Source organism: Micrasema longulum, unplaced genomic scaffold (genome assembly GCF_059751315.1).
Source record: "Micrasema longulum isolate JH-2025_06_02 unplaced genomic scaffold, ASM5975131v1 h1tg000633l, whole genome shotgun sequence".
NCBI lineage: Eukaryota > Metazoa > Arthropoda > Insecta > Trichoptera > Brachycentridae > Micrasema > Micrasema longulum.
In genome coordinates this window covers 139,751-166,470 of record NW_028277829.1, presented here as the reverse complement: position 1 = coordinate 166,470, position 26,720 = coordinate 139,751, and the positions used below count along the sequence as shown (strand labels likewise).

The 26,720-nt window shown below is 31.4% G+C and overlaps 1 protein-coding gene across 4 annotated transcripts in view; it reads left to right on the top strand.

The window, feature by feature from the left end:
• LOC148279997 (uncharacterized) overlaps window positions 1-26,720 on the top strand; it is a 188,843-nt gene extending 162,123 nt beyond the window's left edge. For 2 of the 4 annotated variants that reach the window (XM_088229085.1, XM_088229084.1), the window contains 3 exons: window positions 19,407-19,933; window positions 23,465-23,625; window positions 24,698-26,720. In XM_088229085.1, the coding sequence (XP_088085211.1) occupies window positions 19,418-19,933; window positions 23,465-23,625; window positions 24,698-25,670 (1,650 nt within the window). In that variant the 5' untranslated portion in view covers window positions 19,407-19,417 and the 3' untranslated portion in view covers window positions 25,671-26,720. Of the gene's footprint in view, window positions 1-19,406; window positions 19,934-23,464; window positions 23,632-24,697 lie in introns of all 4 variants that reach the window. The other 2 variants (XM_088229083.1, XM_088229082.1) reach the window with 1 other exon arrangement.

Sequence of the window (26,720 nt, the reverse complement as noted above, 5' to 3'; positions counted from 1 at the left end):
TAAAAATGACGGGAAACATTTTTCTTTGGTACCTGTGACACTTATGATTTTCCAAATACTATGTATTTACAATAAAACAACTTTGTTTTTAACCACTAATTTTTATTTTTCACCGACCGGTTTCAAAGCAAACAAGCTTCTTTGTCAAGGTTTACTTTAATATGTATTTACTTTTATATTGTTAACATATTACAACAGAGATGAAGAACATTTAAGAAAAGATAATATAGAAGTCTAGGCATCTACAGGGCTTATGACCTGTCAATGGCTGGTTTAAGTGGCCACTTTACACACTGTGTAACATTCACCATTCTGCCTATATTTGAACATCTATATTCCTTCAATTCTTTCATCTGTGGATGTTTGTGAAGTTAAAGAGCTGAAACCTTTATTTATGCGGGTGAGATTCATCCAATTGAATTATTTCACCTACATACTAGGCAACGCATGAAAATATTATTTTTTCAATTTCTATAACAGGAATGGTTTTTCACAGTTTTACTTATAATACGACTTAACTCTCGAAAATCCCGTGACCATTTCACGGGACCCCAAAGTTCCGCGGAACTCCTTTTAGGAACCGCTCAATCTAATTATTTGTAAACTATGTATTAATTATCAATATCAGAAATCCACCCTTCACAGTACACTTTTTAAAAACTGTTTCATTAGCTACACACATATTTTTTCCACATTATAAAATAATGTTTTTTTCTTTTCTTATTTCTTTATATATACGTATGTACCGCTTGGTGCTTCGACGAGTTTTGTGATTTTGACTTATTTGAAAAAGCTTACCAAACGCTAGGCTTCATTTTAAGAATTTCCAAACCCTTTAAAAAACCAAGCAAATTGAGAACTTTTTACAACACTTGGACGTTTGGAGTTTGCATCCGTTGTGTGGAGCCCACAATAACAAACATAGAAAGGATTGAAAATGTTCAACTATTTTTTTTTAAATACCTAGATTATAAAAACAATAAAACGCTTTGCACTTACAGCCAATCTGCTAAACAAAATGGATTTTTAACCATTGAAAATAGACGCACTATATCTGAATTATGCTATTTATCTGAATAATTTAATTATAGATTAGACTCGTTTAACCTACTCTTCAAAATTAATCTTAATATCCCCTTTCGCGTGACAAGAAATAAGTATTAATTCCATCTGCCAGTCTGTAGCACTAACTATGCACAACACTCTTTCCTCTATCGTTCTTGCTCTAACTACAATGCTTTTTTTCATCTATTGATATATTTAACACGCCCCTTAATTTATTTAAAAATAAATTAAAACTGATTATTTCTCGCTGCGATACGATCCCACTTGCTATTTAATGATGTTCACACTTACACACACCTGAACACTTACTCCCACAGACACACAAACATACCTATACATTAACTCTCATACAAATACACATAAACACACGCTTTGTTGTACCACAATTTGTTATATATGATTTTAATTTAGAATCTTCGCTGGTCTGTTCTTAAAACGTATCTTTTTTATGTTATGATATCATTGTCGACTGTTTGTTTCAGTAAAATAAATAGATAAATAAGTTATTGGAGAGCAAAATTTTGGAGTTAACGTTGTTTACCTCTCGCGCAGAGAAGTGTAGGTACGAGTAAATGTGAACCGGTGACCTTTTTACGAACCAAAAAGTTCCCGAAGCGAATCGACTGCGTAACCTTTTCAAAGGTGGAAACGCAGCAACAAGAACGAGGGACTCCAATTATTATCTATGGCTTTTACAATATAGGAATAGGACCTTTACGCTTTTCGCGTAGGTAACTTTTCACAATTTATATAATAAGTTACAACGATGCACCATTATAAAGATATAAAATGTATTTTTGCTATCAAAAACATTTTTCACTTTGTGGTATGACATTTTACACTTATTTGTGTTTAAATTTGTATAAACCATTTGAAATTATCCTTCGAAGTGTAATTAAAAAAAAAAAAAAAAGTGGTTTATACAAATTTATAAACAAATAAGAATATAAAATGTCATTTAAAATTTTTAATCGTAACTGTGTTACTTAGTTAGTATCTTGCAATTGGGAATACGAATATAAAACTCGTTTATTTAAAAAAAAAATTAAACGTTCATATCGGCCATTCGACGACATTATTTTTTTCCTATAAACGTACGATAGAAATGAAATATTTACTTTCGAAATATTATTTTCAAAAATACAAAATACATAATTCTATAAAAGAAGATAATTTAGCCTAGAATTTAAGAAAAATACAAGAAAAATTGTGTATTTGATAAAAAAAAAAAAAATTCAGTTTTTTTGATATTACGTTCATTAACCTATAAGCAATTAGATTTTTAAAACTTAAATAACAACAATATTTTTAGTTTGTCCAAATTTAGATAAGGACTGGATTCAACCTCCTAGGGAGCTATTAATATTAACATATTACAACAAACATGAAGAACATTTTACAAAAGGGAATATATAACTTCACAAACGTCAACAGATGAAAGTGCCGAAGAAATATTGAATAGGGAGGTTGAAAAAATACAAAAATTCACTATAAAAGTTATTTTGAAAAAACCGTCTACTTTTCCCGCTGTTCAATTATTTTTTTAAAAAAGGTTTTAGATATGAAATTGCTGTATAAAAAGAATCGTTTGCTTCAAATACATAAAGATAAAATAAATAGTAGTATTTCCAGGTCACAAAACGTAAGAACGCGACCTAGAACAGGTGTTAATATCTTAATTCCTAAATTAAAAACAACTACAGCACAACATCATTATACTTGCAGAGGAATATTTTTCTGTAATATTTATTTGTTTATTTATTTTTGCACCACAACAGGCCAGGAGACCCAATAACAGTGGTGAATTACATCACAGAACACCCAGGCTTGAGGAAAATCACATTGTAATTTTTGTGTCCTCACCGGGAATCGAACCCGGAACCTTTCGTGTGTGAGTCAAGCGTCTTGACTAACTACACTACGGAGGCTGCCATGAAATAAACAAAGATAATAAAAAGTACAGTCAGGAATACAATAAATTTAAGAAAGAAGTGAAAAGTTACGTTTATAATTCTTCTTTATGTAACACTGATTAAAAACATCTTTTATAATTTTTTTGTAATTTATTTATGTTATCCTAAAAATAATTTTAATTAAAATAAAATAAACCATGGTAAGACGTCACTCCCCATTATGTGCACAATAATTATTTATTTATTTTACGTAATGGGAAACGTCAATGTAAATATATGTATTTAATTAATGTAAAAAATTGTATTTAGTTGTAATATTGTACTTTTATTTGTTATTAAAAATAAATATATTAATACATATATACATGTTCAAATATAGGCAGAATGCTGAATGTTACACAGTGTGTAAAGTGGCCACTTTAACTAGCCAGTGACAGGTCATAAGCCCTATGGATGCCTAGACTTCTATATTCCCTTCTGTAAAATATTCTTCATGTCTCTTGTAATATGTTTGAGTACCAATTTATCTGTGTTTCGTCTTAATTTTTAGAGGGATAATCTAAATCAAAATGTAATTAGGTATATTTTAGCTATACAAAAAGTTTAAGTATACATTTTACCATAAATACCCTAGAAAATGTTTTTTTTTTATAATGTTCATTTACTAATTTTTTTTTCTATGACGATTCTGAAAGAACGGCGTTATAAATAACGAAATCATATGATTTCTTTATTTTTTATCAGATTAGTCTTAATATGTATTAGTCTTAAAATGTACGTACTAAATTAAATCATACAAAAATACTTAATGAAAAAAACATAAAATTATCAAGATATATAAAAAGCAAATAAAAGTAAAAGTATGGAAGAAAAGCAGATTTGTAAATTTTTGCTAATCTCGAACTTTAAAAAAATTGACAACCTCGTCCATAGGGACGAGGTTGTCAATTTTTATTATCGATGTGCAGATGTTTTGCAGATGTCGATGTTTTATTTATTTATTTATCATTTATTTATTAATATATATGTACACTACAAAATAAAATATCTTAATTCATACATATATAAATAATTAGGTAAAATTAGGTATATGTAAAAAAAACACATTAGTATACATAATATCCAAAGAATAATATGTTAAAAAGGTAAGAGAATCTTGTAACGAAAAACTCCCTCAGAGACGTGAAAAATGTCAATGTCCAAAGTGATATTTTCTGTGGTTATATCTTCAAATTGAAAAATAGAAGTTCCTATAAAGGTCCAAAGCCGATATTTTTTCCTCTCAGCACAACTCAGACGTAGATAGCCAGGAAACCAAACACAAACATGAAATTTACTCGCCAACCGTGTTCATTATAAGTAAGACCAATAATGGTGTAAGTCCCATATAAAATGTGTAATGTAAAAACATTACTAAATTGGTAGACTTATCTCCTCTTGATTCCCCTTTTTAGGTTTTCAGCCTTCTCAAAACACTCGTCTAGAGTTCTGGTCCTATTTCACACCCAAAACTGTATCTCTCATTCCGTCCAGACACGAACAGTCGCTCATAATACGTTTTTGTTATCTTTTAAGTTTGTTCGGTATATACAGTAAAAAGACAGGAACGTATGCGCCGTTGAACTGTTATGGCATTAAGTTAATGGGCCTTTAGGCTTTTTACATTAAATCTGTTGAAAAATGACAATGAAGAAACTATTTACGTAATGGGCGAGAAATGTGACATTTTATTGCATTATCTACATTAGTAAAAGCGGCCCCGTGGCCGTGGTGAAATGGCTTAGACGCTCGTCTCACTCTCAGGCGGCTCTAGGATTGATCCCGGTAAGGTCATAAAAAAAAAAATATATATATTTTTAAGCCTGGAAGTTTTGTGCTTTTGAAGGTTAATTGGCCCGCTAGGGCCTCTGGCCTGTTGTGGTTCTAAAGTAATCACAAAAAAATCGTTGAATATTTTTATTAAATCTAAATATTCATTTTATAAACATATAATATGTATATAAATTACGAGCTTTGCTGAATAGTATTCAAATCCCTCCATGAAATGGCTCCAAGATACCTATCGGACCTTTGTATTAGGGAAAATGTCAAAGAAAATGTACTCTTAGATCAGCATTCGATTCAGGCAGAGGGAAACTTGTTAAAATCCGACGCTTCCCAAATATGAGATTTGGAGATCAGGTTTTTGCCGTATCGTATTTAGCTTAGTTGGAATGTAAGTTTAAGTATAAACTTGTCAAGTGTCTTTGAGGTGATTTTTCACAAAAATGACGCTTTAGCCAAATATTATTATTGCTATTACTATAACATTAAAATGTAGATTAGTCAATTGGTCACACAACTTGGAACTGTTTGTGAAAGATCTTCCGGCTTTTCGTAGATCTCTTCCCACTAAAACAGTGTGGTATGAAGATGGATTGGCAAGGTTTAGCTAGAAGTCTTAAATGTTTATCGTGTTTATGAATAAATTATACACCATTATTTTACTGCCCTTGTTTGTCTTTGCTACATAGTTTTACGTTATTTTTATTCCGTTTCATGTATTTATATATGTTTCTTCACGTAACTGTTGTAATTGGCTTGGGCCGTACATATAATAAATAAAAATATAAATTCGGACTCGTGGTGTAGTGGTCAGCGCGTTTGCCTTCCATGCAAGAGGTCTCAGGTTCGATTCCCAACATGTTTGATTTGAAATATTCATTTAAAAAGGTGTTTTACACTTAAAATATTTTATAGTTCCCTGGACTAGCACCTTAAGCGTAAGACTGATAATATTTTCTTCATGTAAAAATAAATTATCAAGATACGCTGCGATTGGTGTACCAATGCAGTGCTCTATGCACCATTTGGTGCGGAAAGGGAATGATGATAATGTTCATATATTATAAGCTTTTGTACTATAAATGTACATTGGCGGGCTTACCTTTTATTTTTCAACCAACCTAAAATTGGTGTAATTTGGTCAAGATTTTGTACTTATTATCTTAACTAATGTCATGCAATGAAAAAATCTCAAATATTACAAAAATAACGATAATTTTAACGGTTTTTAACTCTTAAAAGACTGTGGTAAATAATCCCTTTGCGCGCGGTGATGTAACATCGTGTTACCGCTAGTAAAAGACAGACGGAATGTTCTAAAGTTCAGACATTTGAAAAAAACATAATAACATGAAGACATACTGTTTAATAATTCATTTCCATAATTTATGCGAATAAGCATATAATTAGGCCCTGTTATAGCAAAATAAATTTAAAATCACAAATACGCCGCTCATGTTAGGCGCGTGCGTCCCCCATCACTGTCAACCGACTGAAGACTGAAACCACTTTAGACAACACCCGCTGCAGAACAGCGTCTCTGTCTTCCTTGTTATGACGTCTATCTTCGTGCTCTCTCTTGTATAAGGTATCTGTATAGATGGGTTGCTGAATTAGCGGACCTTCATACTTCACGGGGCAAGGATAAATATTTTTTGTACTAACATTAAGCATAGTTATACAAATTTAACTTTCTAAATCGGGTGTAAAAATGTCCAATTGAAGATTACAAAAAATACGAATTCATCATTTTAAAAAATAAGAGAGATATTAAGCCTTGTGTCCTATGTCGACTAGTGCGACATCACAGCCACACAAGAGTTAAAAGTTGTGCCCATTCAAGGTGTTAAATTAGAAAAAAAAGTATTTATGTTTTTTATATAAAAATACAGATGACAAGTTAAAATCTGCGTAAATGCCCAGATTTCAAGACTCCCGAATCATTTCTTAGTTTTGTATGAGATATCGGTCCTTTCAGCTATTACTTTTAGAGCATGGCGTTTTTATTGTGAATCAACAATGCTTAAATGCTAATTTATGCAATCACTATAATGTAGGATACACTGCGATTCATTTATCAGTATGCATTGTGCGGTTGGCACATTAGGAGGGAGCTTTGACCTCTGCTGTGTTATTTTGTGCGCTCCGAAACTGAGGTAATTTGGATACGGAGTAAATAAATCATCATCATCGTCATACCCATCCATTCATAACCAACGGTGCAAAGGGCACTGCATTGGTACATCAAATGCAGCAAATCAGCGGTTATTTGTAATCAACAATACTTTGAGTGTCCAAATGCTGGCATAAAAATAAATTAGCATTTATTTAATAAATAAATGCCCAAAGAACTGCAAGATTCTTTTCTCGCACATGGATATCAGTCTTGCAGTTCTTTGGGCATATTTCCAGGGGAGATTCTGATAGTTTGGAGAAAACTATTCTCCTGGGAAGTGTCGTAGGGACAAGGTCGCGTGGACGTCAACCGACAAGATGGAGCGGTACAGTCACTCAGTTATCAGAATCATCACTGACGAATGCCTATAGAAGAGCACAAGACCGTTCCAGATGGAGGGAGACTGTCCACAGACGAGCCATGCCTGGAGTCAGGCGTAATCACCATCCTCAGACATGAGGCACGGATTGAAGAGAATAAATAAATAATAATAGAGCATTGATAAGAGTCAGCCGAAATCATGTGAAGGTTATCACTAGAGCCCTTACAGAGCGCTACAGATTGAACAAACACCTTGCTAGAACCTTTCCGAAACTTCTAGATGTAGGTTCTGCAGTGCAGATGAGGAAACACCTATACACATTCTTATGTGATGCTTTACATCATAAAAGGAGCCTCATCCTCGGGGGACCACTGGTTAAACCTGAGGATGTTAAAGAGCTCACCCCTCGCCTAATAGCCCGATACTTTCACGGATCTGGGCTTGGAGGGGAGATTTAGCAACACTCTCGCCTTCCACACAGTAGCCAGGCTCTTTATAGATCTGGGCTCGAAGGGCGAGAACTATTCACGGGGGCCCGTAACAATAGATCTTTACAGATCGCAATGACGTCAGGAGCTTGCATGGCACTGACCCCCACCTCTAATATTAAGAATAATGTCCAAATGCTTGCAGACAAATTTGGCTTTTACTCCATAGGGATAGGCGGTTTCATTTTTCTCCCATATTTTCTCCCTGGATTATGGACACAAGACCAATGTTTCTAAAACTTCAAATATTTATGATTGGCGGTTCCCATTATTTTTGTTTTATTGATAAATTATCATAGCTTCGATTTTTTCATTACTCCGCGTGTGACGTCAAGTTCTCTTAGGTGTCCTGGTTGTTTGGGTTGAAATCCCAAAAAACTATTACAACACTATCACTGCTTGATTTAGAAGAACTTGTGACGTCATTTAAAGTAGTTCATTTATATTTTTATTTTCACAGATGGTGGTGTTTGCATCGCCTTTAGCTCTGCATGTAATTAATGTATTTTTTCGTAATACTATGCACACTACGGTGATGGTAAAGGCAATAGAGTATTTTAGTATTAGCATGTTGGTGTAGTGAGAGTCCTGACGAAGAGAGAAAGTCAGTAAGTGGTTAAATATTCATATTTACTAACATTAATTAAAATGTTTGACCACAAAGTTAATACTTTGAATATAAAAAAAGATATTATGCTTAGTACCTAGGGTATTATAACAAAACGGTACCGAATGTTCCTTTGACCGGGCAGACATTGCCCCTCGTATAAAAATCCATATAAGAATATCCCATTTAAATTACTTGCATATTGTAAATTGTATATACAACCATTCATTCCATATAATAAGTAAGTTTATGTACAGGTTGTTTCGTTTGAAATTCACCTATAATTTTAATTAAGTTTTCCGTATCCAAGCGCATGAAGAAAACCATTCTGCGTGTGAAATAAAATTAGAACCGAGTAAAGAAAAGCAAAGTCCAGCTGAGATAAGTCGTCCTCGTCGATTAGCGGTTGCCGCATTCGCCTACTATGCTTGAGGTCTCGAGTTCAATTCCTGGCAGGGTCAATGTGAAATATTTGTTTTTGCAATATTTCATTGTTCCAAGACTAGCACTGTGAAGCGTAAAATTGATCACGTTATCTTCCGTGTAACAAAAATGATCCAGTTATTTTTATTTATTTTTATTCAGAAAACATACAGTCATACATAATAAGTATTAAAAACGAAAAATTTTTAACATAAAAAGACCAATTAAGTTTTCATAAATTATGCAAAAGATATAAACATTTAATGTGACAAAAAATAAATGAATAAGAATTTCAAGTAAGAAAAGAGTAATTGTTAGTATTTGCGTTTTCCATGGGGGTAATAAATTAAATTTAAAAAAAATACCGAATGTACACTCCGAGACATCCACACACACACATGAACGCACATATAAAACATACACAAACATATACATTACATGCGGCACATATACACAGCATAAACCACTCAAGATGCACATTCAGCAACTATCCCAAATAATCGACCCCATGAAGAAATTTTCTGTACAAATGCAACGTGCAGTCAAAAATGTCTACATCAATACTGGGTCCATTTTAATTTCTACAGGTACGTCTAATGAATGAATTCGAGGTATAATATTTGTTACGTGTTGGTACATTAAAAAGGGAATTTAATATTGAGAATTTTGAAAAGAATAAAAAGTTATTTATTTATTATATATACTGCCTAAGCCAATTACAACAGTTTTTTTAAGGTTTCGGGTTTGATCAAGTAGGTCATTTGTCCTCATGTCATTTTAAAACACACTGCAATCGATGTAATGATCTAGTTTTCCAAAAAATGGTAACAATCAAGGGACCTAGATAAATATTATCCACAAAAAAATAAGCAAACGAGAAGACTGGTTGTTGTTTTTGCACTTTTTGAGAAATAAACGAATTAAGATTAACATAAAATTTAAATATGGTATGAAACACCATATAAATAGTACAAAAATCTTCCATCCGAAGTTAAATAGGCATAACTGAAAGAATACTTCAACTGTAAAATAACACAATGCTTTTATAGTCACGGCTCTCCCTCTCTTAGTAGTAAATATATGTATTATTTAGCTATACCTCTTTATATTCATATCAACCATTCGACGGCATCATTTTTTTGATAAAAACATACTGTAGAAATAAAATATTTACAACCAAAACATTATTCGAAAAAATAAGACAGAAAAATAATTTTAGTTACAAGGGCTTGAACTCAACTTTTTTAATTAAGATATAACGATTATTGAAGGTATAATTTAACGAAAATTCTAACGTATGCAGCCTATGTAAAAACAAAAATACTTTTTACGCAATATTCACATTCTATCACTTCTTCACAATATTTTAAATAATCCCACTTCGCCTGTTTATCTGAGAGAGCTCATTCAACCTCTTTCACAACACGTACTATCTCTTCGTTCTAGTAACGAGAGAACCCTTTTATTACCCAGTCATCGCTCTAATTTTCTCGCCATCTCTTTCACAGTAGTAGCCGCTCGATTGTGAAATAATCTACCCACTAATGTTAGAGACGCCCCTTCTTTATTTACATTTAAGTCAAGATTGAAATGTCAATATCTAAATATTTTAATTGTTCCTTTATCCTTCTTCTTTCCTTCCCATCCCCTCTCCTCTCTTCATAGTTTAGTGTTTTTTTTAATGTATTTGTTTTTCTTAATCTTTGCTTTTAATTTTTGTTTAAAATTATAAGATTCAATGTGTCCATGTATTTATAATTTTCTCAAACTGAACGGTTTGGGTAGGTAGGAAGAAATTACCTTAAGGCAATATGCCCGTCCTTATATGCATATTTATTGTATATGTATATAAAGTGTCAAACAAACAAACTATGTACTATGGGGAATAGGAAATAAAAATTACATAAACAGACTACCAAGACAGCCAAATAAAATATTAAAGTTCCCTCATATATTAGCAACGAAAGAACTCTTTAAACAAACTAAACAATTAAATATAACTGAAATCTTTCAACTAGAATCCTTAAAAATTATTTACAATTTAGCCACAGATGTAATTGTAGACATAGAACTAAAACTTTTAAAACAATGTAGTAAACATGGACACAATACGGTAATATCAGAACAATATCATATACAATATTCTAAAACGACAGTCGAGACTAAGAAATCAGGGACTAAAATTATACAATAAACTACCAGACAAAACTAAATAAAAAACTAAGACAACCTTAACAAAAGATGTAAAAAATACCATCTTTAACAATAGAATATGAGTTTTAAAAAGGAAACTTATTTTATTAAATGAATGTAATCCGTAAGGGTTTATAAATAAATAAAAAAGAATGCCACAAAATTTGCATACATTAAAATGCTTGTATTTCTTTTTTAAAAAAAACTATGTTTTTTCTTTAATAACTTTCCAGTTCAATAAATAATTTTCAAATTGATAGAATTTTTAAAATTAAATACTTTATCAACAATATTTTGAGTTTGTCCAAATTTTTGTAGACAAGGACTGGATTCAACTCCCTGGGGAGCTGATAACATTTACATATCACAAACATCAACAGATGAAAGAATTGAAGGAATATGGATGTTCAAATATGGGCAGAATGGTGAATGTTACACAGTGTGTAAAGTGGCCACTTAAACCTGCCAATGACAAGTCATAAGCCCTGTAGATGCCTAGACTTCTATATTACCTTTTCTAAAATATACTTCATCTCTGTTGTAATATGTTTATTAAATACTTTGTCTTTATATGAGTACTAATGTTGAACGACTTCAGAATACATGCATACGGTACATTTTTGGTCTTAGGAAATATGACCACATTTCTGATTATCGTAGGCAACTGAAATGGCTCAAAATTAGACAGCGGAGAGACTATCACTCCCTCTCACTTCTGTTCAATGTACTTCATAGTCCTAACGCTCCTATATACCTGTGTGAAAAATTTCAACGCTTATCAGTTCATGGTTTACCTCTTCGTTCTCATTCTCGAGGCACTATCTTAATACACATACACAATTCCTCTTTCTTCTCTAACTCATATAGTGTCCATGCGGCTCGACTGTGGAACCATCTCCCATCCACCATCAAAGTTGTTACTACATTATCTCTGTTTAAATCACGTCTGAAGAAACATCTCCTTTCTCTTCCTTAATCTCTCCTCCTTTCCTTTTTCCTCTTTCCGCTTTTTTCCTTTTTCCCATTGAGAAATAGTTTTGATTTAAGGTAATTTATAAACAAATACGTTTATTTCTATTTTTATATATTTTTAACTTTTTAATCTTTTTTTTTCTATTGAATATGTTCTGTAACTTGAATTATAAAAATAAAACTTTTATTTTATTGGTTGGTTGGAAGAAATTGCCATTTGGCAATAAGCCCATTATGTACAAAAAGTTAAAAAAATAAATAAAAAAATGTATCCAAGTTAAGTTTAAATTAGAAAAGGCGTAATCAGCTGGTTGAAAAATAATAACGAGTATATTACAGTTATTTAAAGCTTTTAAGTTACTTTGTATCAGAAATATCATATTTTTGTATCATCATCAAATGTTGGTTTGATTTTGAAAGAATGGCGTTTTAAAATAGCAAAATTGTATGATTTCCATACTTTTCATAGGACCATATTAAAAATTTACCAAAAATATTTACATTTAGCTTTAACAATGGATCTTCGATTTAAAAAAATGTGTGCATATTTTATTTTTCATACTTAATATTTCTATGTAAATAAAATTTATGATAAATGTTAACTTCCCATTGTAATACGTGCCTTCTTTAAAATTTATTTGCGTTAAACTCGATGAAATCAAAGGCAAGTATTTAATGCGTATATACGCATATACTCCCTCGCATAGTTAAGAGACTCCCGGACGAAATAAAGAATAATGATATGAATAAAAACAAAGTAAAATTGGTTTTAAAAATCTTTTTCTTAAATTCTAAGTTTAGTGTGTAAAAAATTTTTTTTTTAAAATGGGGAAACCAAACAATTTAAAACAGTGTCAAAAAAAGTGTTTTTTTATTATTTTTTATATATTTCGTCATAAAAAAGACTTGATTTACTTGTATTTAATTTTTTTAAACTTTTATTTTATTGATATTAAAAAAATTAAAAAAAAGTGGATTTCTACTAGATAAATGACAGATAGCAGAATGATTAAGTATATTAAGTGATTACATTTCGCAAGTTCCAAAAAATATTTTTTTTAAGTTTAAAAAAATTATAACATTTCAAACTGACAAAAAATACGAAATTAAAACGATAAATAAGACATTATGCAAATTGCGTCCCGCGCAGTAAAAATTAAAAATCGTCGTGCCGAGTCGTAAACACTAATTGAATATATTGCACCTTGCGGGAAAAAACGTGGATTCTTGATTTACAATTGTTATTTTATTCAAATTCGTAGATTAATAATTGTTACCGTGGGAATCTGATGCACGTAAATATTATTATTAATATTATTGTCTATTTCCGGAGTGGGATCCTTAATTATTTCACATTATTTACAGAAATTCACTTTTATTGTATAGAGGGATTATAAAAAAGTATTTGTGTATTCTTTTTATATTTTTCTTCCTAAAAGGGGTATTTTTTGAAACTTTTAAATAGAGAAATTCCAGTAAAAAAAACTGCGTTAGAAGATTGGCGAGAATTTAAGGGTACTCGAATATGCATGAAATTGTAAATGTGGAATTGTTAAATTAAAATGGCGATTTTTTGTTGTTTTAATTAATAAACAGGTGTCAAAATTATGAATCAGAAGTCTAGGGTTTGAATCACGATTTGTCACATGCTGTTGTCTGAAACAAGCCGAAAAAGTCGCTTAAAATGGTAGTATTTGAGTTAATCATGAGAACGCAAAAATTATTCTGAAAACAAAATATGTAGGAATTGTTTTAAAGCTTATTACATTATATTTTAACCAATATTTCATAAAGGGAATAGGAAAAAACGGCGAAATGTAATCACAGACAAAAACTGGATTTTACCCCTTAGGGAGTCATTAAGATTTAAAAATTACAACAGGGATTAAGAACATTTAAGAGAAGTGAATATGGAAGTCTAGGCATTTACAGGGCTTATGACCTGTCATTAGCTGAGTTAAGTAGTACATACTACTAGGCAATATATATGCAAAGTAAATAGGCAACTCTAACATACTAGGCCATGGCTGATTTTTTTTTTCCTATTTTTAAACATCTTCTTGGAACAGTTGGTTTAATTCCAATCTTTTGAGTTTTTTCCAAATGTTTGTAATAAAAAAACTGGATTTCACCTGTCAGGGGGTGTCACCTGCCTAGTATGTGAAACAATTCGATCAAAAGAATCTCTTCACAACAGTAAAGGTTTCAGCTCTTTAATTTTACTAAAATCAACAGATGGAAGAATTGAAGAAATATGGATTTTCAAACATAGGCAAAATGGTGAATGTTACACAGTGTGTCAAGTGGCCACTAAAACCAGCTAATGACAAGTCATAATCCCTGTAAATGCCTAGACTTCCATATTCCCCTCCCTAAATTTGTTAAGTTGAAATGTAATTAGTTCAGATTAAATAGTTAATTAATCTGATGAATGTGCTGATCTTCTTTACGTAAATTATTGATAGAAGAGTCATATACTACTTACTAAATTACTTAATATATTACTGACTTTATTTATTTACTCAGATAAACAAATATGCATACAATATTACTACTTAATTCAATTTTTATATAAATTCAATACATGTATTTACTTAACATATTACAACAGAGATGAAGAACATTTAAGAGAAGGTAATACAGAAGTCTAGGCATCTACAGGGCTAATGACCTGTCAATGGCTGGTTTAAGTGGCCACTTTACACACTGGTAACATTCACCATTCTGCCCATATTTGAACATCTATATTCCTTCAATCTTTTATCTGTTGATGTTTGTGAAGTTAAAGAGCTGAAACCTTCATTTATGCGAGTGAGATTCATCTAATTGAATTATTTCACCTACATACTAGGCAACGCCTGAAAATGTTTTTTTATTTATTTCTATACTTCTTCATGGACCAGGTGGATTTATCAACAATATCCCCAGGGAGTTGAATCCAGTCCTTGTCTACAAAAATTTGGACATATATTTACATTAACGTTTCCCATGACGTAAAAGAAAATACAATTCTTGTGTATATATTAGGGAGTGATGATATCCTACAATAATTTTATTTTTAATTATTAATATTTTTAGGATAACATATAAATTGCAAACAAAAAAAAATATTTTTTTACAATCAGTTCACAAAAAAGAATAATAAATATAACTTTTTACTACTTTCTTAAATAATGTTGTATTCCTGAGTGCACTTTTAATTTCCTTTGCTCATTTCATCAAAAAAAAAATCCTCTGTAAGTTTAATGGTGTGCTGTAGTTGTTGTTAATTTTGGAATCAAGATGTTACCATTTGTTCTAGATCGCGTACTTGCGTTTTGTGACGTAGAAACAGTTAATTTTTTTGTTGTCTTCATGGAAATAAAATGTAACGTAATAATGTAGTGTTTTTGACTCGATGACTACTGTCAGAATCCTGAAAAGGGAAATGAAATGGCAATTTATCTACCTTGTGGTGTAGATCATCATTACCTTTCCGCACTTAATGCTGCAGAGGGCACTTCATTGGTACACCAATCTTGATAAAAAAAAAATATATGAAGTAAAGATTATCTGTATTACGCTTTAGGTACCAGTCCAGGGTCTGAAATATTCTAGTGGAAAACCAACTTTATAATAAAACATATATTTAATAACGATCATGTCGGGAATCGAACCCGAGACGAGGTCAGGGTCGACAGTGAGTGTGTCAAAGAATTTTAATAAACTCTATCCCCTCTTTTAAGTGAATCTTACTTTTTTTAAACGATTTATCCTTCCTGAATTAAACTACAATTTTTTCCACATTTTTGTATTTTTTTTTCGTTATTCTTATTTAAGGAGTCAGATTGGTTGGTACTGGCGGAGTCGGCACGCGACGACAACTTTGGAGCTAGAGGGGTGTTTGTGCCATTACTTGATTGTGTAGATGTAGTGGTGAAAGTTCTGCTAGTGGTGTAGTGGTGTAGTGGTGAATGTTCAGCTGGTGGTATATTGAGGAGTAGGATCGATGTGAGTGTCGCAGTGCTGTGGGAAGTCCGCACGCTACCCTTATACAGGGGGGTAAATATCTCACCAATAAAAATAAAAACAACAAAACTTACTGGTTATTTATAATATTTTGAGTATATCCAATTTTTTGACAAGCAAACTAGGAGGCATGAAATGAGGTCAAATAACAACGTCTCAAATTTATTTTTTTATTTATTTATTTATTTATTCATTCATTCATTTATTTATTTATTTATTTATTTATTTATTTATTTGTTAATTTGTTAATTTGTTTATTTGTTTATTTGTTTATTTGTTTATTTGTTTATTTATTTATTTATTTATTTATTTATTTATTTATTTATTTATTTATTTATTTATTTATTTATTTATTTATTTATTTATTTATTTATTTATTTATTTATTTATTTATTTATTTATTTATTTATTTATTTATTTATTTATTTATTTATTTATTTATTTATTTATTTATTTATTTATTTATTTATTTATTTATTTATTTATTTATTTATTTATTTATTTATTTATTTATTTATTTATTTATTTATTTATTTTTTTTTTTTTTATTTATTTATTTATTTATTATTATTTATTTTTTTAATTTTTTTTATTTATTTATTTATTAACGGACATTGTCCATGTATACAATTTATAGGGTTTAAATATTACAATAAAATAATTGTTTAAAACATTAATAAAAAAAACTATTTTTCGAAGCAAGCGATGTTGAACTGATTCAATGTGATTTATGCGATTGACATAGAATGGAGACCAGACCACGGAGGCAAATTCTAGAAGGTGGCGAACAGTTGAGCAAAAAAGAGCTTTTATTGTACGGACATTAGTAAAATCAGAGGATATTCTGTAAATTGTCGAATATAATCTTGGATTACACACTTTTTTAAATTTATAAATTCACATAATACACTATTTATTTATTTATTTATTATTTAATGAAACTAAAACCGTTTTGTAAAAGTAATGAAAACAATTATAAATCATTTTATGTAACCATATAAACAAAAAATCCTTTTTTTTTTTTTTAAAAAAATACAAAAAGATTCCTAGTTTACAATTGCATATACCCAGAACAAATAATACCTTTATAAACCAAATTCAATGAAGAAAGCCGTGTTTCAGATTTTTTTTTTCTTTTTAACTTCAGTTAACTTGTTATTTTGTAGAAATTGAAAAATCAATAAATATAATAATTATGATTTTTTATTTTTTTCAACTGTACATAGAGTGCATTTGGAGTATTGAAATAGTTTTAATACTGATACGTATCTCACTAAATATACCTCATATGGAAGGTAATTATGTTGTACACTGAAAAGTGTGGTACGTACCTACCATTTTACGATAGTGATCAATCGCGTTTGGCATATACCCCACATTTTACCGAGAATTGGAAATTACAGGCATTTAGTAATGCTTTTCATGTAAACCACAACTATTAATACCAATGAAATTATTTTTCACTGCGTATAATATTGGTTCGATTTATTTACGACAAATTTATACAATTCTCAAGTGTCGAACTTTTAGTAATGTCTTAATATGGTCTAAACAGGTTTAGTTATGGAGATGGAAAATAAATATTAGTATTAAATATTGCATCTAAATAAGCGCCGTCAATCCACTAATAATGAAAACAAAATGAGCTATTGTCGACATTCATTGTTTGTTTTATTTATTTTAAAGAAACAAACAGTCGACAATGATAAAATAACATTTTTTTTTCCAAAATACAGTTTAAAGACAGACCAGCAAAGTTTCCAAATAAAATTCACACATATTATTAAATTGTGTTACAACAAAAGGATGTATTTATGTGTATTTGTATGAGAGTAAGTGTAGATGTGTGTTTATGTGTATTAGTGTGGGAGTAAGTGTTCAGGAGTGTGCATCATTAAATAGTAAGTGGGATCGTATCGCAGCCAGAAATAATAAGTCTTAATTTATTTTCGAATAAATTAAGGGGCATGTAAAATATATCAATGGATGAAAAAAAAACAGTATAGTTAGAGCAAGAACGATAGAGGAAAGAGTGTTGTGCATAGTTAGTGCTACAGACTGGCAGATGGAATAAATACTTATTTCTTGTCACGCGAAAAGGGACATTAAGATTAATTTTGAAGAGTAGGTTAAAAGAGTCTACTTTATTATTTAATAATTTTTGTAAATAGCATAATGTAATATAAATGAAATTTTAGGACAGAGAGTTTCATTTTTGGTTTTTCTGAAATTGTTGAAATGCTTAAATACATATGTTATCATACATAAGAAATGCCAGAAAATAACTGTTTTATTTCATTTAAAATAATGTTGAGTCATTAGTCATTTTGTTAAAAAATATTTTTTAAATATGCTCGATGGCGTCGATAGCAACACCGATTGTGGTTCTGATATTTTTTTATAGTAGCGATGCTTACACATTAGTTTGAACATGATATTCTCAGCTGTTCATAAACATATAATATGATTGATAATCGGTTTTTACCAACAAAAGTAATCGTTTTGAGATGGGCATTTCAGGATTTTTCAAACGTTTTCCCGTTGCCCAATACCGTTAGCATTTTATAATAACCTGCCATTTTTCCCGTTTCTCCCGACCACGTGACCACCCTTATACCACGTGAGTGAAGTCACAGGTCAAAACTATTAATTCGTATTCTGGGAAAACCTCAATTCTTATTTTAGGTCTAATTATCTCACATCCAGAACCTTTATACACTAGAATAACTGTTTTGATGGATATTATTTGAACTTGTTTTATTTTTAAAAAAATAAATAATAAAACAACTTTGTTTTTAAACACTAATTTTTATTTTTCACCGACCGGTTTCCAAGCAAACAAGCTTCTTCGTCAAGGTTTACGTAACTAATGAATTGATTACTTTTTTTTATCATGTTCACTAAATACTACACGTGGACCCAATTAATCAAGTCGTCTTTTCCTTACACGGGTGGTAATTTGATATCATTATTTTCGAAGTAAGACAGGAGAGGACTAAAAGAAATATTGTTTATTTGGTTATTTATTATTGTTTTCATATTATGAATCGTTTTTTTAATTTCTAAGATTTCTAAGTTGTCTAATTTTAATATTTTATTTTCAACATGAAGTACTTTGAATCCAGTGTCTTTATTGAAGTTATGATTATTTTCTATCAGATGATTTGCGAATTCAGAAAAATTATTATTATTTAAGCATCTTAAGTGTTCTTTTACTCTTATATTAAAGTTTTTTTTAGTTTTTCCAATGTAGATTGAATCGCAATCATTACAATTTAATTGGTATATTCCAGATTTATTATTTAGTGTCCAAAATTAGTGGTTAAAAACAAAGTTGTTTTATTTATTTATTTTTATAATGAATAACCACAAAGTTAGTGCTTCAAATATAAACTTTTATTTTTTTTGTTCTCAGGTGGCTAAGAAATGGAAGCAAAGGAGAGGTCGTACGAACGAAGGTTTAGTCGCGGAGCTGACAGATCTTCGGAACGTGTAATGAGTAGGCTGGCAGTTCCTAGATCAACTAGAAACAAAGATAGATCAAGCGATCGCTTGGACGAGAGATTGGCCAAAAGGGTTGATCAAAGACCAGAAACACGTCTGGAAGATCGGGTGGGAAAACATTTAGCCAATAAACAAGCCAAATGCTCTATTCCTGAAAGGATGACGCAGATTTACTCGGATGAGAGCGAAGACGACGAAGATCAGATTGGCGAAGAAGTTTGCATTTGGGTGGACAATCGTCAACTCTGGGTTAGTGGGGTGTTGGCGGATACAACGTGCGGCGAGGTGGTCAGAGCGCTGTTACCACATACGCCAGGGCACTCCGGAGACGAGCATGATTGGGTCATAACGGAAGGGTGGAGAAGCATGGAACAACCGCTGGACAAGGAAGCCACCATCTTGGATATATGGAACGCGTGGGGAGACGCCCAAAATGAGGTAAAAATACTATAATTCTTACATTCGTTGATGCTATTTTTATTCATGTCCAGCAGTGCAATTCTGAACGTTCTCGCGGGAGTAGAGAGGCCGTTGCTTGCGCGTAATTACACCGTAAATTACGTGCTAGCAATGCTTTCTCTACTCCACGTAAGTGAAGAATACATACACATATGTAAATATTACTAAGGATTTATTTTTTTAAATTAAAGAAAAATAGTATGTATTTAATTAACGGTAAAAAATATAAAAAAAATAAATTATTGCAACAAAGAGGAAAAACGTTTTTGAGAAGGGAGTATGGATGTCTAGGCATTTATAGGGCTTAAGACCTGCCATTAGCTGGTTTAACTAGCCATTTTATACACTGTGGTAACATTTACTATTCTGTATATGTTTAAACATCCACATTTCCTCAACTCTTCCATCTGTTGACTTTTGTGAAGTAAAATAACTGAATCCTTAATTGATGTGGGTAGATTCATCTGAAAGGATCATTTCACCTACTAGGCAACGCCTGAAAACATTTTTAATTTTTTATACATCTTTTACGATTTAGTTTAATCAACAGTGTTATGAGCATGTCCAAATGTCTATAGACAGGCTGGTTTTCACTCCTTAGGGAGTTGTTAAGATCTTAATTTATTGCAACAGAGAGGGAAAATAAATTTATATATTAATCAATGCTTAGGGGGTGTAATCCACAAATCTGCAAACATTTGGACTTACTCAAAGCTTTGAAAATAATGGTTTATAAGTAAAAAGTTTTTTTCGTCTAATATAGTACCTAGTATAAAATCTATTTCTAGACAGTTTCGTGATTTACTTAAATTGTGATAAGTATTGAAAAAAAAATTGTACCTATTCGAGTACCTGCATATATAAATATCTGATTTTGTAAGCGGTGGGGAGTAATTTATTTTGTCTGACCATAACTTCTGAATGGACATTATTATAACTAGTATGACATAACATTATGTGGTTTCTCTTTTCTTTGTACATCGTTTTACAAATGCGGACATGAATATTGAAAACGTATCAAATTGTCGTAACTGTTTTATAATTTAGCAGAAAAGTGTCGTATCTACCCACGGATCGCCCTCCACATACGATACTTACAGCTTTTCACTACGGCGGATACGCCAATTTACATATTGACGTGTATGTAATGATATAGAACTAGTGTTTATTGAAGGTTGTCACGACACACGACAGCCAACAAATAAGGGAATAGCGTGCGACATCACCTAGACACGAAATGGTTTCACGTTGTCGACTGGCCATGACGAATTCTTCAAAATGACACAAAACATTAAAATAATATGAAAAAAAACGCGACTTCAAGGCCCCAAGTGTCATTTTTTTGTTTTTTTAATACGCCTCTTACAACACAAATAAAAGTTTGTTATACAAATAAATTTAAAACTTCATCCATCTATAAGCTAAAAAAAATATTTATTTAATTATCGATCTCAATTTAAGTACTTGTTACAAATTCACTAACCTATTATGGCTTTTTGAGCTGTATCTTCTGTTAGTAATAATAAATACAAAAAAAAAATACGTAAAATTAACGATAGTTACAAACAATACAATATTAAAATAAAAATAACAATATTAATAAAATGAATAACATTAAATACTTAGAAATATGATTTGTTTTATAAAGGTACAAACATAAACCATTGTACAAAAAAATAGAAGCGTATAAATTAATATAATATATTACAAAAAAATAATGAGGAAATACAGTGCTGGAAATTGGAAACAAAAAAGTTTTCTTACGCGGAGTAAAAATGACTACAATTATTTAAATAAAAACGAACTACTTTGAACGATATGTTTCTTTTTTAAGTGATACGTGTGTATTATTGGATTTGTACCGACTTTCGGCTACCATTGCAGGAGCCATCTTCAGGGTAAACTGAGTATCTGTTTAAGAATAGTATTAGAAAAAAGTAACAGTTTAAGTACTAGTAATTTGTACCGTGTCGCAGTCGGCAGTAGACACATTTCTATTTATTTTTGTAGTATATAGTGCTGGGAACCATGTTAAGTTTAATTTCAGCCCGTCCTCTTTATTTATGTTATTTGGGTGTCTGTGTATTTCAATTGCTTTTTTTAATATTCATGCACAACAAAAAAAAATACTAAACTTCCTCATTGTAATAACCATTGAAATATGCTATAAATATAAAGCGTAAAGAGTTATAAATAATGTAACTAATTAACGGTTTATACGGTTTAAATAATAAAACGAAAGATCAACATACATAAAAGCGAAGTAAGGATAAGAAAAGAGAGCAATAAATGATACAACAGGATTTATGAGTAAATTTCAAGAAAACTGCAAGGAAGAATTTTTTGAACCTTGAATAACTTAAGAACCTCGTCCCCAACAATTATTATTTACATCAAATTGTATTTCAATCAGAATTTTACGTACAAATTATATGTACGTGAAATTCTGATTTTAAAGGTTTTTAAACTGCACCTCTATCCTGAACTAGCATCTGAAGCGCAAGACTGATTTCCTAACCTTCGTGTAACATATGATCGAACATCGCTGCATTTGGTTTACCAGTACAGTGCCCCATCCACAACTGGGCGCGGAAAGGGAAATGATGATGGTGATAATTTAAATAACAAACTCAAGTAGTTAAAACTGACTAAGAAATGAAACATTGCAATCACGTTTAAAAACAAAATCAATGTTTATTGAGTTGAAGAAGAAACCATGAGCATAAGAACGAAAAACCTAATAAAAGTTTTCCGGCATCAATCTGTCGTTTTTTATCAAATCAAAGTAATGGCGCGGTATCGGTAGTCTAAATGTGTAAATGATAATATTCAATTGAAAATACACCGGAGTAATGCAATTTACGGAGAAATTTTTACATAAAGCTTCTTACCATTTACAATTAATTTGATCACTTTCAAGACTTTTGACTTGTACGGCTATCAGTTAATCAATTTCTTTCGCTTTTATAAACTTCCGTAACATTCTTTTAAACTACCTACTACTATTGTATTAAATCTTGACAAAAAATACATTTCAGCGGTAGGAAATTTTCCTTTTTTGTCACGAAACAATGTGCCCCAGTTTTGTAAAACTTTTTTTTTTTTACAGGAATAAAAAAACTAGCAACATTGCGTTTTTTCTTACTCTGAGCGGCATTCTTAAATGTGACATTCGACATGGTTTTATATTTTTCATAAATTTTATGTTGTTAATCATATTCTACTTTAGTATTGCAAGGTACCTACTATATTATTTACTTATTTATTCCTTTCAAAATTACACTCGTTTGTACAGCTTTGGTTCAGGAAAAAAAGATCTTAAAAACACAAATGTATTTAATTTACTATGTGAAATGTGGATGTTTCAACACAGGCAGAATGGTGAATGTTACACAGTGTGTAAAGTGGCCACTTAAACCAGCATGAGATCATAAGACTTCCATGTTTCCTATACATTATTTCCCCCTTTTGTTGCAATAAGGTTAAGTGTTAATTTATTTGTCGTTTCAGATTCGGTTTACCCTCCGCTATGCCGACAGCTCGGGAGACTCGGGGCGGGGAAGTCCCCCGACTCCTCGCAGAAGACCACACCCAGCTCGGAAACGCTCCAGACAGCTCTTTCCTCAGCTGATCCGAGCTCAGGGAGACACGCTGCAGATACAGGCAGACAGGTTAAGGTAGCTGCGATACTTAAGTTAGATTAGAATAAAATATACCATCAATCGATCGCAATCGACTGGTCGATCGTAGCTTTTAACACTGTCAATCACGAATCGCGACAAGACAAAGAAAAAAAATTAAGATACAGAAAGACGAAGATTTTCAAGATTTCTTAGCTATCTATTTAAAGCTAGGGTTTCCTAGGACAGCGGTGCCCACATCTTAACGGCCGTAGTGATCGGTGATGCGGTGGACAGCCGTCGTAACGTCGACTAGAGAGTGGTTTCCTAGGAAAACGGTGTTAAATGGTGTTGATAACACCGTTTTCCTAGGAAACCACACTCTAGTCACCGTTACGATGGCTGTCCAGCGCATCACCGTTCACTACGGCCGTTAAAATACGGGCACCACTGTCCTAGCTTTAGACATCGAGCTACAGGTCTTTGGACTTCGAATCTTTGGATTGGGTATGAAAATCCCCAAATTATTAAAAAGTATGCCCTATCAGGGTAGATTAAAAGCACCAAGACTTACATTATTGGAAGAACGACGGAAGACAGGGGACTTGATAGAAACTTATAAGATACTCAATTATTACTGTCTGCCTTATAAGATACTGAACTATAATATATTGTATTAAAAAAATAGTATAACCATGTTAGGTTCATATTAAAAAAACAATTTTTATTTAATTATTTTTGAGGAAAAGTAATATTTATTAAGTATTTTCTTTAGCTGGTTTATGTTTTTTTTTTAAAGTTAGATATTTTAAACCTATTTTTTACTTTGATAATTACTTTCACTTGGAAATAAATATGAAAACAATTAATTTTACAATACCAACCTGGGGCCTGATTCTGATAATTTAACACGAGCTCGTGTTAACAGAATACGGATTTAAATTTACGTTCGAATTAAAGCACAGCCGTGTTAATTTCAGCGTTAACTTGCGATAGCACGGACTCAGAATCAGGCCGCTGGTACAGCAATGAATAAAACAATGATCCTCTTATGCATCCGTTGATAGCTTTATAAAAAGTAAATGTCTTATTTTATAGTAACAATATTTTATTTGTTTAACAGGGAACAAGATAGACAGATCTGTCAACTGGAAGAGCAGACACATAAAACAAGAATGGCTAAACACGGTCCCAACTACCTTCTCGAAAGTTACCTCCGAGATATTGCAAGAAACAACGAATTAGTTAATGAAGACAGAAGAGACGAACTTGCCGGCATGAGTGAACTTAATGCAGTAGACGATAAACTTCACAATGGAGTCCAGGACACCAGTCCGGTACAAGAAGGCTTAGAAAATGCAAGAAGCAGTGAAGCTACCGATAGTCCGGCAGCCAACAGTGACAGTGGGGTAGGAGTCAGCGGAAGTCCTCCCAGACCAACCAAGAGAAGATCCAGGGGACGCCATCTACTTAGAGAACACTACCTGACAAAAGAACTAACAGACATCTGTCAGATAAACGCAAACAGAATCGTCCAGAAATCAGACGATAACTCGGAAACTTCAACAGACGAACTCAGCAAAATACAGCAACAAATAGACATTTTGGAAAAGTTGACCATCGTCAATAAGCGCCTTCAAAGAGAAGAAGAATTGATTGTTAGATTAGGAGTCAAACTCCGAAGATACTTGTGCGAAGATGAAATAAGCTACATCGAAAGCGAAGACCAAATAGTATCGATGCTCAATATTCTAAGATCCAAAATGGATGACAGCTCAAAAGAAATCGAAAACGCCGCGATAGAAATGGAACGAGCTGATTACCAATTAGAAAAGAGAAAAGGTCTTCTAGAAATGCTATCTAAAGAAATGGAAGATATGGATTTGGAAAGTCAGAGTCTCGAAGGTCAAGTTAACACGATAGGAGAATATGAACAGCGGCCGATGTACACAGATGTGCAATATATCGGAATGCAACCTCCGCATAACAATAATGCTTTATGTAATTTATCCTTAGATGTAAGTAACAACCAATTTGTAAATGGAAATTATAATTTAAACTGTGTACAAAATTACCCTCTTGATACTCTCGTATGACAAAACACATTTCATTATGGCTTTAGAAAAAAATATAACCCTATTCGAATTATATTTTTAGATATATTTCCATTTTAATTAAAGGTTTTGTAAGCCCAGGTTATTTCCTCATACACTACATATAGTTATGTCGGGAATACAAATCTGCTTCAAGCAGTTGATTTCGAAAGCTTCGAGCAGCTTGCACTGTATTACAATCTGCAATTGTCTTGCACAATAAATAATTTTGTAAAAATCAGCCGTGCACTCGTTACATATTCACAAGCAGTTTTTTAAAGATGCACATTCTACAATTTTAAAATGTACAAGTTTTTACCAGCTTAAATTTAATGTAATTTTTTAAAACTCTTATTGTGCATAAAATGTACCACCAGAATTAAGGTATTTATTTTTTGAAAGTCCCGAGAGTATCATTATAACGTACATTGATAGATCAGACTTCCACTCAGCTATTTCAACAGCAATAGGTTTTATATATTTTTTAATACATATTTTAACGTGTTTGCAAGACGTAAATTAGCACAAAATGTGTTAATTTACATATCTTTTTTTACAAAATCTGTTTCCTAATATAAAAATACACAAAACAGATTGCAAAGTAAGAGATGACTTTAGGAATGTTTGATTTTCTATGTACTTTTTTATATTGGAATTAGTTAACAATGGCTTGAGCAGTGTGCATATTCCAATCTTTAGCAAAGCTATGAAGATCGTATGGACGCAAAAAATTTTTTTTAACCATTTTGAAAATATGTAGATGTGTGTTTTTTACAATGTTAACTGTTAAATAGTGTATAGTAATTTGACAATAATGAATGAAAATATGTACTATGTATTTCAAAATACATACATAAGTCTTCCATTGACCATGCAATACTTACCTACTAAAATTACAACGAAAAATAATGGTGCTAGAAAAGGGTGGCATAAAAAATACTATAATATTTTTAGGTACAACGAATATAGTAAATTTTGTATTACGTACTTGACGAATGTCATTTTTGTATTTTGGATTCCCAGTGAAGATCGATAAAAAAATATTTCAACAAA